The sequence below is a fragment of the Balaenoptera ricei genome, chromosome 17 (assembly GCF_028023285.1).
Source record: "Balaenoptera ricei isolate mBalRic1 chromosome 17, mBalRic1.hap2, whole genome shotgun sequence".
Classification (NCBI taxonomy): Eukaryota; Metazoa; Chordata; class Mammalia; order Artiodactyla; family Balaenopteridae; genus Balaenoptera; species Balaenoptera ricei.
Window position 1 is genome coordinate 15,028,043 of NC_082655.1, and position 12,861 is coordinate 15,040,903.

At 39.1% G+C, this 12,861-nt stretch overlaps 1 protein-coding gene across 4 annotated transcripts; it reads right to left on the bottom strand.

Annotated features, from left to right (window-relative positions):
• Nucleotides 1–1,694: 1,694 nt before the first annotated feature.
• ZNF572 (zinc finger protein 572) lies at nt 1,695–12,579 on the bottom strand. 4 transcript variants are annotated; one of them, XR_009498538.1, is made up of 3 exons: nt 10,037–10,267; nt 7,354–9,100; nt 1,695–2,045 (listed from the first exon to the last, which is right to left on the bottom strand). XR_009498538.1 is itself a non-coding variant. In XM_059902067.1 (3 exons), the coding sequence occupies exons 2-3, from the start codon at nt 10,113–10,115 to the stop codon at nt 7,590–7,592; spliced, it is 1,590 nt and encodes a 529-aa protein (XP_059758050.1). In that variant the 5' UTR covers nt 10,116–10,150; nt 12,476–12,579; the 3' UTR covers nt 4,818–7,589. The 4 variants fall into 4 exon arrangements, 3 of the variants coding, with proteins under 3 accessions (XP_059758050.1, XP_059758049.1, XP_059758048.1); XM_059902067.1 differs by lacking the exon at nt 1,695–2,045 and adding an exon at nt 12,476–12,579 and having other exon boundaries at nt 4,818–9,100; nt 10,037–10,150; XM_059902066.1 differs by lacking the exon at nt 1,695–2,045 and adding an exon at nt 11,028–11,397 and having other exon boundaries at nt 4,818–9,100; nt 10,037–10,150.
• Nucleotides 12,580–12,861: the final 282 nt, after the last annotated feature.

The following is a 12,861-nucleotide window of genomic DNA, read 5'->3' on the forward strand; positions in this document are numbered from 1 at the left end:
TGAATTTGTAGATTGCTTTGGGTAGTATGGACATTTTATTGATATTAATTCTTCCAATACATGAGCATGGTATATCTTTCCATTTATTTGTGTTACCTTTCTTTCCTCATTTCTTATAATTTTGAGAGCATAGGTCTTTCACCTCCTTGGTTAAATTTATTCCTAGGTATTTTATTCTTTTTGATGCAATTATAAATGGGATTATTTTCTTAATTTCTCTTTCTGATAGTTTGTTATTAGTGCATAGAAATGCAATAGATTTCAGTATATTAATACTGTATCCTGCAACTTTACAGAATTCATTTACTAGTTCTAATAGTTTTTTTGGTGGGGTCTTTGGGGTTTTCTGTATATAGTATTATGTCTTCTGCAAATAGTGACAGTTTTACTTTTTCCTTTCCAATCTGGATGCCTTTTTTTTTTTTTTTCTTGACTAATTGCTGTGGCTAGGACTTCTAATACTATGTTTAATAAAAAGTGATGAGCATGGGCATTCTTGTCTCATTCCTGCTCTTGAAGCTTTCAGCTTTTCACTGTTGAGTATGATGTTAGCTGTGGGTCTGTCACATATGGCCTTTATGTTGAGGTATGTTCCCTCCATATCCACTTTGTGTTTATCATAAATGGATGTTAAGTTTTTTCAAATGCTTTTTCTGCATCTACTGAGGTGATCACATGATTTTTATCCTTCGTTTTGTTAATGTGATGTATCATGTTGACTGACTTGTGGATGTTAAACCACTTTTGCATCACTGGAATGAATCCCACTTGATCGTGGTGTATGATCTTTTTAAAGTATTGTTGAATTCGGTTTGCTAATATTTTGTAGAGGATTTTTTTTAATTATTTATTTTATTTATTTCTTAGTTGCAGCAGGCGGTCTCCTTAGTTGCGGCTCACTGGCTCCTTCATTGTGGCACGTGTGCTCCTTAAATGAGGCCGGTGGGCTCCTTAGTTGTGGCTTGCAAACTCTTAGTTGTGGCATGCATGTGGGATCTAGTTCCCTGACCAGGGATCAAACCCACATCCCTTGCCTTGGAAGGTGGATTCTTAACCACTGCACCCCAGGGAAGTCCCTTTGTCGAGGATTCTTGCATCTATGTTCATCAGGGATATTACCCTGTAATTTTCTTTTTTTTGTTGTGTCTTTGTCTGGTTTTGGTATCAGGGTAATGCTGGCCTTGTACTATGAGTTTGGAAATATTCCTTCCTCTTCAATTTTTTGTAATAATTTGAGAAGGATAGGTAATAGCTCTTCTTTAAATGTTTGGTAGAATTCACCATTGAAGCCATCTGGACCTGGACTTTTGCTTGTTGGAAGTTTTTATATTACTGATTCAATTTCATTACTAGTAATTGGTCTATTAAGATTTTCTATTTCCTCATGAGTCAGTCTTGGAAGATTATATATTTCCAGAAATTTATCCATTTCTTCTTTGTTGTCTAATTTGTTGGCATATAATTGTTCAAGGAATTCTGTTATGATCCTTTGTATTTCTGTGGTATTGGTTGTAATTTCTCCTCGTTCATTTCTGGTTTTATTTATTTAGGCTCTCTCTTTTTCTTGATGAGCCTCGCTAAAGATATGTCAAGTTTGTTTCTTTTCAAAGAACCGACTCTTAGTTTCATTGATCTTTTCTATTGTTTTATTAGTCTCTATTTCATCTATTTCCACTCTGATCTTTATTATTTCCTTCCTTCTACTAACTTTAGGCTTTGCTTACTCTTCTTCTTCTAGTTCCTTTAATGTTAATTTAGATTGTTTGAGATTTTTCTTGTTTCTTGAGGTAAACCTGTATCGTTATGAACTTCTCCCTTAGAACTGCCTTTGCTGTGTCCCATAGATTTCAGGAAGTTGTGTTTCCATTTTCATCTGTCTCTTTGATTTCTTTGTTGACCCACTGATTGTTTAGTGGCATGTTTCTAGTCTCCATGTGTTTGTGAGGTGGTTTTTTTTTCCAGTTTTCTTCTTGTAATTGATTTCCAGTTTCATACTGCCAAGCAGTTCTTAAAGTGTTTCAACCCAAAGTGACTCTCAGCTGATCCTAACCCAAGACAGGGTAAGAGGGATGAGAAAAAAAAAAAGGAAAAAGATTATCCATATCCAAAGAAGCTGCCTTAAAAAAAGGTTTTCATCAATTAGATGTATTTGTCCTGAATTACATGTTTATCTCCCCCATTACCTCCATAAGATGTTTAACAAAATTATTTTATTGGGGCAATTTAAATTGATACACATTTCTGAAAAGCAATTAAGTAATATAACTTTAAAAAATTTATGCCCTTTGACTCAATATCTCACTTCTAGGAATTCACTCTAAGAAAACAGAGATGGACAGTAAGACTTGTACACCAACAAAAAGCAAAAAAGCAAAACCAAACAATCACAACCACAATACCAAAACAAAACAACAACAGCCAAAAAAAACCCTATTCAAAAAAGTGTTATTTTTAATAACAAATTACAGGGAACAATATAAACATCCAATGTCAGAACACTTAAACTGTTATGGTACATCATTCAGTGTAATATTATCAAGCCATTAAAAACCTAATAACTAATTTAAAACAATTAGTTGGAAAATGATATGATTAGGGAAAAATCAAGACAATACTATATACATACTCCATATTATACATTTTAAAAAAATATTTATTCAGATACATGCTCAGAAAAGAGGTTATTGGGAAAGATCCCAGAACTTCCATGGTGAGTGATCTCTGGAGAAAATGATTATGGGTCATTTTTATTTTGGTCTTCATAGTTTTATGTATTTCCTACATTAATACTTGCTAATTGTAAAATATACAAAGAAGTACAATTTAATGATCAGAAAGTAAGCTATTTTTAAGGGGAAATTTTTTTCACCTGTGTTTGTCAGTCTAGTCAATATTTTCTTTAATCTGACCATTTATCCATACGACTTAGCATGGGTCAAAATTAATCATGATCCCTTTTCAACCCAAGCTTCCACTTCATTCCTCACTGTGTCAGATCCTAAAAGATCTACTGATTTTACCAATTAAGCAATGTTAGATCAGCAAGCTAGCTATCTTAGCACCCATAAGCTACCTCTGCTTGTGACTATGTGTCCACGATGTCATGATTACCAAGATTCTGTTTCCCTCTGTTATCTTTACAAGCAAGCATTCGGACCATCCTTAGCCTTGACTTGATTGTCTCTGAGGTTAACTTCAAAGATAATCCAAAGACCCATTGTGGTCTCGAGCCACTTTAAGATGGTAACAATAGCTAATATTGAGTGATTACTAGGTATCAGCAATGCTAAGCATATTATATACATTATCTCACTGACCCTCACAACAAAGCCATGAACTAAATGTTCTTAATATCTTTATTTTAGAAACCTAGAAACAATCAATCCAAAAAACGATTAAACATTTCCATGCCTAGAGCCTATACTTGGCAAAATTATGAGCAAATGAGGGTGAACAGGGAAGAAAAACATTTCCTTAACACCTATTCTATGTCAGGTTCCTCACCTCATTCACTGCTTACCAAATCTTACAAGGTGAGTACACAGTACAAAGCTAGTTAAGTGACTGAAACATGAATTTGAAACAAGTTTTAAACCTCTCCTAGACAGTCTGAATCAAAAGCCCAGGGTCTTACTTCCATAAGATTCTGAACAATTGGGACATTTTAGGGTCCTCTAGGGTTAGTGTAAGGATAGGCCCAGCTTCCGAGGACAGTCATTTTCATTTCCAAGCCAGCCCCAGCCTCTGTGGACTGGGCAAGCAATGGTGTTATAGGGCCCAGGGGGACACTGAGACTATACAGCCTAATCCAGTAGATTTTATCCATTGGTGAATACCCCTCAACCAAAACCAACAAACACTTCACATGCCAGGCTTTGTGTCAGGCTCTGGGATTACAAAAAATGAAATCCATTCTTTGACTCAAGGAGTTGACAGTCTAGTAGAAACACACATCCTGGAAGGACATACTCTTGGACGTTACCATAAAACATATAAGCACATGACACCCACTCAGTAACTAGTGAGCACCACTATGTGCAAAGAAAGTATTGTGTCAAACTTCACCAAGCTTGCATTTTCAGAGCAAACCTAACCCACTTTAATCTACAGTTACCTCTAGCTCCTCAGATTATCAAATTATTAAATCTGAAGATGGAGGGTTCAGCATAATAAATATAATTTAGGAGTTGGCAAGGAGAAAGGAGTCATCTGAAAAGCTGCACATTTTCCTACTATTAATCTATCTTTACATCTGTCCCTCCTACTGTCATTTGACCTCTGCTAGACACATATTAGGCATCAGGTAAATTTTTGTTGAATGAATGATTATGCTGCTTGAAAGGAATTACACAAACTCAAATACAGAATAAAAAGCAATGAGTTTTATCACTACAATGATTACCAGAAACTGAGAGATGGGCAAAGGTGAATATGTGGGACTAATGTATAAGGAGCAATTGTCACATACCATACTCTACTACCTCTCACCATCAATAAGGAAACTTCTACAGCACCAAGGAGAAGACCATTTGGTAGATCAAACTTGAATGGCTTAGAATGATGGAAGCAAACTTTTATCTTAGGTACTTAATAGAGACATACGTTTACATACCTCCTTGTAGGCTATAAAGCAGCTGGGGAGTGAGTTCCCTGCTACATTTGTGAATATATGCATTAACATGAATTTCCCCACTCCACTGTAGGGAAAAAATATATAAGCCCTCACTGTGAGTAGGAAAAAATGAATACAGGAAGGAGTCTTCTCTTTAATTAAAAAGAAACTATGAAACACATCACTTGTAAAAAAGAATGCTTTATTTAATCAGATGTTGAATCCTGTGTGCTGGCAAGAAAAATAGAGAATACAGAATATTTACTTCTTCGGGAGCTAAACAAAGAACGTATTCGCTGATTAATGAAAGTGAGGCAAAGGCATCTAATAGGATTAAATTTGACTATGTTAAATTCTCCATTGTAGGTGACAAATCTCTCTTCTGTTTTCCTAATTTCTAATCCAAAGAGACAATGATTCTTGTAAGAATCATTGTTTTACTAATTGTTTTACTAATAAAGCCCATCTTAACCCATCTAAAATGTGAATGTCTATGCTCCTGCAGACATCGAGGTTTGTGCAGTAGATTTTATATAATTGTGGGCAGTCATAAAACATAGTGTAGGGATGGTGATAAGACATAAATTGTACCAATTGTTAATCTCTTTCAGATGCAAATTAACTGAAATTGAACTTGCTGTTTTGTTCTTTCCTGACTTAAAGAGAATCCTTTGTTTCATGAACAACAACAAAAAAAATTCAATTAGCTGAATCAAATAAAAGTGTTTTCAACAGTCTGCAAACTTAAAACACAATATAGTCTTCTGTTTTTATACTACCTGTTTCCTCAGAGTTCCTGAGGTTTGTCATAAAGAATCCCCAAGTAGGAAAGCTTGGGGCTGTATTGCTGCTTCTGAAAATGTGTGGAGGATATTTTTCAATTTGTTTCCATTAATAATAACCAATTACCATTTATTTAGATCCATTATATTTTAAGCACTGTGTTAGCTGCTTTACATTTATTTAACCCTTACCGAAACCCCACAAGGTAGGCATTATCTCTGCTTTACAGTTGAGGAAACAGGTTCAGAGTGGTTACTTGCCACACATAATGGGATCAATGATTGCACACCACCTCATCAGCTACTGCCTTGCAACTGATCGTTAATCAAACTCTTATCAAACATTAATCAAACTCTCAGTTGTCTGTGGTAAAAAATACTATGAACACTTATCCTCAGATATTACAGTTTAAGACAATTTGGGTAATACTATGTAACATACATAGGTAAAAGTATGCTTAGGTAAGGGTCACATTAAAGCCAATGATGCCCAATAATGTTCTCCCCCTTTCTGAAAGCAGAAAATCACCCCCAAAGACTTCTTGAATACCTTTGTTAGCTTTTGCTTCATTTTTAAATCCTATCACAATATAGAAAGACACAGTTGCCTCGCCAGTATCAGGGGCACCACAATCACGAAAGAAATAATCCCCATGCAATTCAGCTACCCACCAGTAATCTACAGCCCTTTGCAGCAGCTGTAATTGGCCCCTTCTGGCTCCACATTCCTAATATGCATCTCTACCTATTCTTCATAAAATATATTTTTGACTCCAAAAAAAAGATGAAATCCTAGGCAAGTCCTGATCTTCCTGCACATCTACTTTTTGCACTGCAGGAAGAACTGGAGGTGGGGGCATAGGGAATGTCTTAATACTTTACAAAGCACCATTCCCATTGGACAGACGAGCAGGGAGGATTATGTCTCAGTTACCAGATCCACACACCACATAAGCCAAAGGGCAAAAGAAAATTATCAAGGTCGGAACTAAGGAATTTGGGGCTCCAATGGCAAACTGTCCCTGGACACTGGCTCAGACTCAGTGAGTTAATTATTAGAAAAAGAACCCAGTTTCTGATCTGATGAGGACTTACAGAATAGTAAAACTGAGGGGAAAGGACCATTTGACAGAAAACCTTAAAAAAGAATTCAAGAATCCTATGTCCTAATCTGGCTTTGGCCAAGACAATGGGATCATGTCACTAGATGACTGAGATGGCCGAATATAAAACATACAATCATCAGAATAGCCAACTGTTGGACTGAGTGCCTTCAAAACTCTATCCCAGGGAATCCCCTGGCGGTCCAGTGGTTAGGATTCCACGCTTTCACTGCCAAGGAGGCAGGTTCAATCCCTGGTCAGGGAACTAACATCCCACAAGCCACACAGCACGGCCAAAATTAAAAAAATAAAAACAACTCTATACCATTTCTATTCTATATTGAAATTCCTCTTGGAGAGCAGAAACCCCAGAGCACATTTCTTACAGTCTTATAGGAACTAGATCTGTCAAGAATGATGATCTTGAAAGAACTATTTGTGATATTTAATACAGCAGCCACCAGTCATGTGTGGCTACTGAGCACTCAGCAAGTGGTTTGTGTGACTACGGAAGTCAATGTTAAATTTCATTTCATCTTAAACTTAAATATCCACACGTGGCTAATGGCTATTGTACCAGACAGTGCAGTTCCAGATACTGTAAAAGTTAATTTTCAGCAAATAAAAACACATTTGAAAAAAAAATTAGTCTTTTCTTCCTTAAGACCCAACAAAATAGCCAGGAAATCACATTATTTGTTCAAAAGGAATCTTTGTCTGGGTAAATCCCCGAGGACAGTAATGATTTGTTGCCACCCAATCAGGTAACAGGAAATAAGGAAATTCAATGACAATCTCATCTTCAGTCTCCCAGGATTTCTCTCCATGTTTTTCTTTGGAGCTATTCCTATCTTACCTTAAATAAAAAATATTCTTCTTTCTCTCCAACATTGACAGTATCTCTCACTGGGCAGATCTGATGACCTGATGATCTGGGTCTTCCCAACCTCTAAGCTGGGAGGTTGACTTTTCCCAAATGTTTTGGCAAACAAACCAAAGAAATTTTATAACCCTGTGATCAGAGAACACCTTAATTGTAATGCTCCGATAAGAAAAGAAAGAAAAAAAAAAAAAAAAAACAGACTTTGGGACTCAGGAGGGAGATGAATTTGGGACTGAAAATGAAGAGATAAGAGCCATTTCCCCAGAACAGTTTTTCCAAGTCCATTCATGAGGAAAATCTTCAACTTCAGGAGACGCAAAAGACTTTTCTATATGAATTTTCTGATGCTGAATGAGGTAGGCACTTCTGCTGAAGCATTTCTCACAGTCAGTACATTTGTAAGGTTTTTCTCCTATGTGGGTCCTCCGATGCCTGATAAGGTTAAAGCTTTGACTGAAGCACTCACCACAGTCAGGACATTTATAAGGTTTCTCTCCTGTGTGCGTCCTTTGGTGAATCACCAGGGTGGAACTCTGACTAAAAGTTTTCCAACACTCAGAACATCTGTAAGGTTTTTCTCCTGTATGTGTTCTCTGATGTCTTATGAGGTGGGAGCTAAGGCCAAAACTCTTTCCACATTCACAACATTTATATGGTTTCTCTCCTGGCTGGATTCTGCATTTGTCTATCACACTGCAGTTCTGACTCAAACTTTCTTCATATTCAGACCTTTCATAGGATTTCTCACCTGTGTGCATCTTCCGGTGTGTAATAAGGTTTGAACTTCGACTGAAATTCTTCCCACATTCTGTACACTGATAAGGTTTTTCTCCTGTATGTATTCTCTGATGCTTTATTAGAGTAGAATTGCAACCAAAGCTTTTTCCACACTCAGGACATCTGTAGGGCTTCTCACCTGTGTGTGTCCGCTGGTGGCGAATCAGACTAGAACTCTGACTAAAACTCTTCCCACAGTCGGGGCACTTATAAGGTTTTTCTCCAGTGTGGGTCCTCTGATGTTCTACTAGGACATAACTGTGGCTGAAGCATTTCCCACAAACTGGACATTCATATGGTTTTTCACCTGTATGTGATCTGTGATGCTGAATAAGGTGAGAGCTGCTACTGAAACTCTTCCCACACTCAGGACATTTATAGGGTTTCTCTCCCGTGTGAGTTCTTTCATGGATAATAAGATGGGAGGTGTTGCTGAAGCTTTTCCCACATTCGCCACACTGGTAGGGCTTCTCGCCTGTGTGTGTTCTCAGATGCTGAATCAGGTGAGAGCTGTTACTGAAGCATTTCCCACACTCAGAACATTTATAAGGTTTTTCTCCTGAGTGGGTCCTTTGGTGAGTTCGAAGGTGAGAACTATTATTGAAGCTTTTCCAACATTCAGAACATTTGTAGGGTTTGTCCCCGAAGGATGAATTCTGCTGGACGGCAGCACTGGTATGCTGTCCTGGGTCCCATCCCCAGTGATTGGGTTTTTCCTCCTCTTTTCCTGTAGAATTTCCCTGATTCTCCAAGTTGCCATCATTCTCACAGGAATCATCACACTCAGTTTCACGTCCCTGGGACCATGTCAATGGCATTTTTTGTGTGTCCTCATGCTTACAATTTTGTGGGCCATCACTTTTAGACCATTTTGAGGCTCTCTCTTTATCTGCCTTAGAGTTACTGTGTTGAACAGTTTCCAAATTATTCTTACTTTCATCTCCTGCAAGAATAAACAAATAGTCTAAATACATTCGCTAGTCTCTGCCAGGGGAAAGAAATTCTGAATCACGGTGAAAGAGAGGGAATAACAAACTCAAACCTCGTAAACTATTTTATATAAAAAAAAAGTTTTTATAGCTAGTTTTAATTCTTTTACTCTATGTGTTCATCAAGTAGACGAACGTTTTGTACTTACAACAACACTAATAAGGTATCTGAACAGTTCTCACCAATTGCCACAGGGGATATCAAGCTAAAAATAAAGACTTAAAAGAAAAAAGTAAGGGAGAAGATGAATAGAACACTATCTGAGGTGAAAACTAGATAAAACCTTAGTTAAAATCTGAGCAAACAGGGGCTTCCCTGGTGGCACAGTGGTTAAGAATCCACCTGCCAATGTAGGGGACACGGGTTCGAGCCCTGGTCCGGGAAGATTCCACATGCCATGGAGCAACTAAGGCCGTGCGCCACAACTACTGAAGCCCGCACGCCTAGAGCCCGTGCTCTGCAACGAGAAGCCACCGCAATGAGAAGCCCGTGCAATGCAATGAAGAGTAGCCCCCGCTCGCCGCAACTAGAGAGCCCGTGCGCAGAAATGAAGACCCAACGCAGCCAAAAATAAATTAATTAATTAAAAAAAAAATTTTTTTTTAATCTGAGCAAACATAGAAATAACAATTATACCCACTACTTAGCAAGAACAGGAGCTTTACATATAGTGTATCATTAATCCTAAAAAATATGTGAGACAGATATTATTATTCACTTTTCTTAAAGATGAGAAAACTGAGGCCGTAGGAGTTTTCATAGCTTGTAAGTGACAGAGTAGGGAATCAAATTAAAGTCTGTCTCATTCTAATGCCCTGATCTTTCTACACATTCTACAGCACATTGTATAACGAATTTCCAAAGGATTCAGATCTTCTTGATCCCTCACCTGTAAAAGTGCTTTTCAAACTCTCCCTCTCTGTGAAGCCATTAGAATCTGAGACCAACAGTTTTTGCTCTTGTTCCATCACAATGGTCACAGTCAGGTTAGGGATCAGAAATCCTGTGGAAGGAAACAGGTTATGCTTGAAGGCATTTGTTAACATTTCTCCTTCTTCCTTCCTCTCCAACCACTGCTACATAACAACTGTTAAGCATAGAATGTTCTGTGGACCATACTAAAAATAAGAAACATGGGCCTTAGAAATCCTTTTAGACAATCTTATCTCAGATGCAAGTATTCAGAATTACGAGTTTACCTGATTTACCTTTCCTAGGGAAATAATTTAAAAATTAAACCTTCACATTAAAGTCTGAGGATCAAGCTTCAAAAACAGAATGAATACTAATACTCACTGTCCACTTGGAATTTAGAAACACTCTTAATTGAAAAAATGAAGTAGTTTTTTGGAAAAGGCACCAATAATAAGACATTAAGGAAGCAATATGTAGGTATAAGAAGCAGCTAAAGAGAAATCACCCTGTTTAGTTTACAAAGAATAAGTGGGTCCTTGACATAAAGATGAAACCTTTGAAGTCAATTTCAAAAGAAAGTTAGGATTTACTTAACTAGTAACAAGAAATTAAGACAAGGTAGGGCTAGAATAACTATAGCCAATAATCTCTAAACATAAAAGGGAGGCCAACGAGGAAACTCTTCCTTGCCTCTTCCTCTCTATCATAATCACAATATCCTTTTCAGCCTAAACTTTATCTTCTGGACCCAACTACGATCCCTGAGCTACTTTATGGGACTGGAAATGTGACCTTTCACTGGAAGGCAGTTATATATGGACTTGGCCTTTCAGGATACAAAGAATAGCACAATTCAGGAAAAATGGGAGCTTAACAGAAGGCACACATATGGAAAACAAAAGATGGTGTACTTATAATTTTCACCCTATTACTGCCTATTATGTGGCATGCAGTGAACTAAATACCTTATACGTGTCTCATTTAATTCTTAGCCCTCTGAAGTGTATAAACAGATACCAGCATGCTGTAGGTGAACAAAATAGACATTAAGAAACTTTCCCAAGGGCACACAACCAGAAAGTAGTAGAGCAGGATTCAGTCCCAAACCTGTTTGGACACTGACTTCAACATTCTTATCTGATACAGTAAACAACTAGAGCAGAAAGCAGAGCTGGGCATAACCCCAACCTGCAAATGATCAGGACCCTTATTTTGGAATATACTGATTTCCACCACCACTCTCCACACCCGGCCCCAGCAGTGAAATCGCCAAGCCCTAACCACTGGACCACTGGGAATTCCTATATTGACTGTGTTTTTAGGAAGCCAATTCACATCCCTAGACCTTATGCCAAAGGAAGCTGGCATTCTCTAAGCACCCTCAGTCTAAATTACAAATATGCCCAGTGTTTAAGTGGGGGAAAAAAACATATACCTGAATGCAAAAAAAAAAAAAAAGGAAAGTTGTTCAAATGGAGTAATATGTCTTGCTGTCTGAGTTACGTATTTCTATCTAAGTCTTTACAAAAGAAGCAAGAGTCTGGGTAACAGATACCCATGCTACCATTTTCCCTGCTAAGAAACTATTAATTTTGGTAACAGGAGCCCTCAGGTTCCTCTCAGCAAAAGGGTAGCAAACTCAAGGCCATAAATGGTATTAAGAGGCTGTCCTTAATATGTTATTCCAGTGACTTCCCTGGTGGCTCAGTGGTTAAGAATCCGCCTGCCAAGGCAGGGGACACGGGTTCAAGCCCTGGTCCGTGAAGATCCCACATGCTGCGGAGCAACTGAGCCCGCGAGCCACAACTACTCAGCCTGCGAGCCACAACTACTGAGCCCGCGTGCTGCAACTCCTGAAGCCCACACGCCCAGAGCCCGTGCTCCGCAACAAGAGAAGCCAACGCAATGAGAAGCCCGCACGCTGCAATTAAGAGTAGCCCCCACTGGCCGCAACTAGAGAAAGCCCGCGCTCAGCAATGAAGACCCAACACAGCCAAAAAAAATTAAAATAAATTAATTTTTTAAAAAATGTCACTCCACAGAGAAAGGCTGTTTTCACTGTCCTAGAGCAAAGAGGTGATTACGATGGGGCGGTGCTTTGGATTAAAAAGACTTCCAAAGAAAATGCACTGTCTGAAGCTTAGCTTTAAGAAGCGCTGGCAGGGAGCACAGGATGGGGTGCACTACGGGGTGAGCTCCAGGGGAGCAGATCATCTCCAGTCGACACGGTCCTTCAAGGGACCCCGCAGGCGAGGTTGGTGCAGTGGCCCGTGCAGCGAGAAATGCTGGCTGGGCCTTCGCCCCTCACAGCAGCGGCATCCCTCTCCGGGACTGACATCCCTCTCCTGGGCGGCGCAGCTTCGCTCCTCTTGCCCACAGCCCTCGGCTCCCTTCCACCCGAGAAGGAACTCACTGTGCTGGGGGCTACACACAAGGCGCCCCGCACCCCCAGCAAGCCCAGCCGTCCCGGAATTAAGGGCCCCCTGTGCTTCTGACCCCACCAACCCACTTTCCTAACCTCTCAAACCCGGAAGACAGAAACAGGAAGCACCTCCATCTCCCCCAGCGGGCTCGCCGGGGCCTCTCTAGGAAACAGTGATGGCCTGTTCTCGTTGATCTTAACCCTTAGGGTACCGGACAAGAAGGAGCGTCCTGGTGGATTTCTCTTCCTTGTGGCCTTTGTCTTTTGCCAACTCTGATTCTCATCCCTCACGCTTATCAGGCGCCTTATCATAGGGGCCCAATTGGAGCTTATACTTTTCTTTGCCATCATTAGATTTCTCATCATCATTAGAATTA

Excerpts from the sequence above, each read along its gene's own strand:
- ZNF572 (XM_059902065.1), bottom strand. The coding sequence starts at position 10,193 with ATGTTAACAAATGCCTTCAAGCATAACCTGTTTCCTTCCACAGGATTT. Across the intron at positions 9,101-10,036 it reads TTTGAAAAGCACTTTTACAG|GAGATGAAAGTAAGAATAAT; the intron begins GTGAGGGATCAA and ends TTATTCTTGCAG.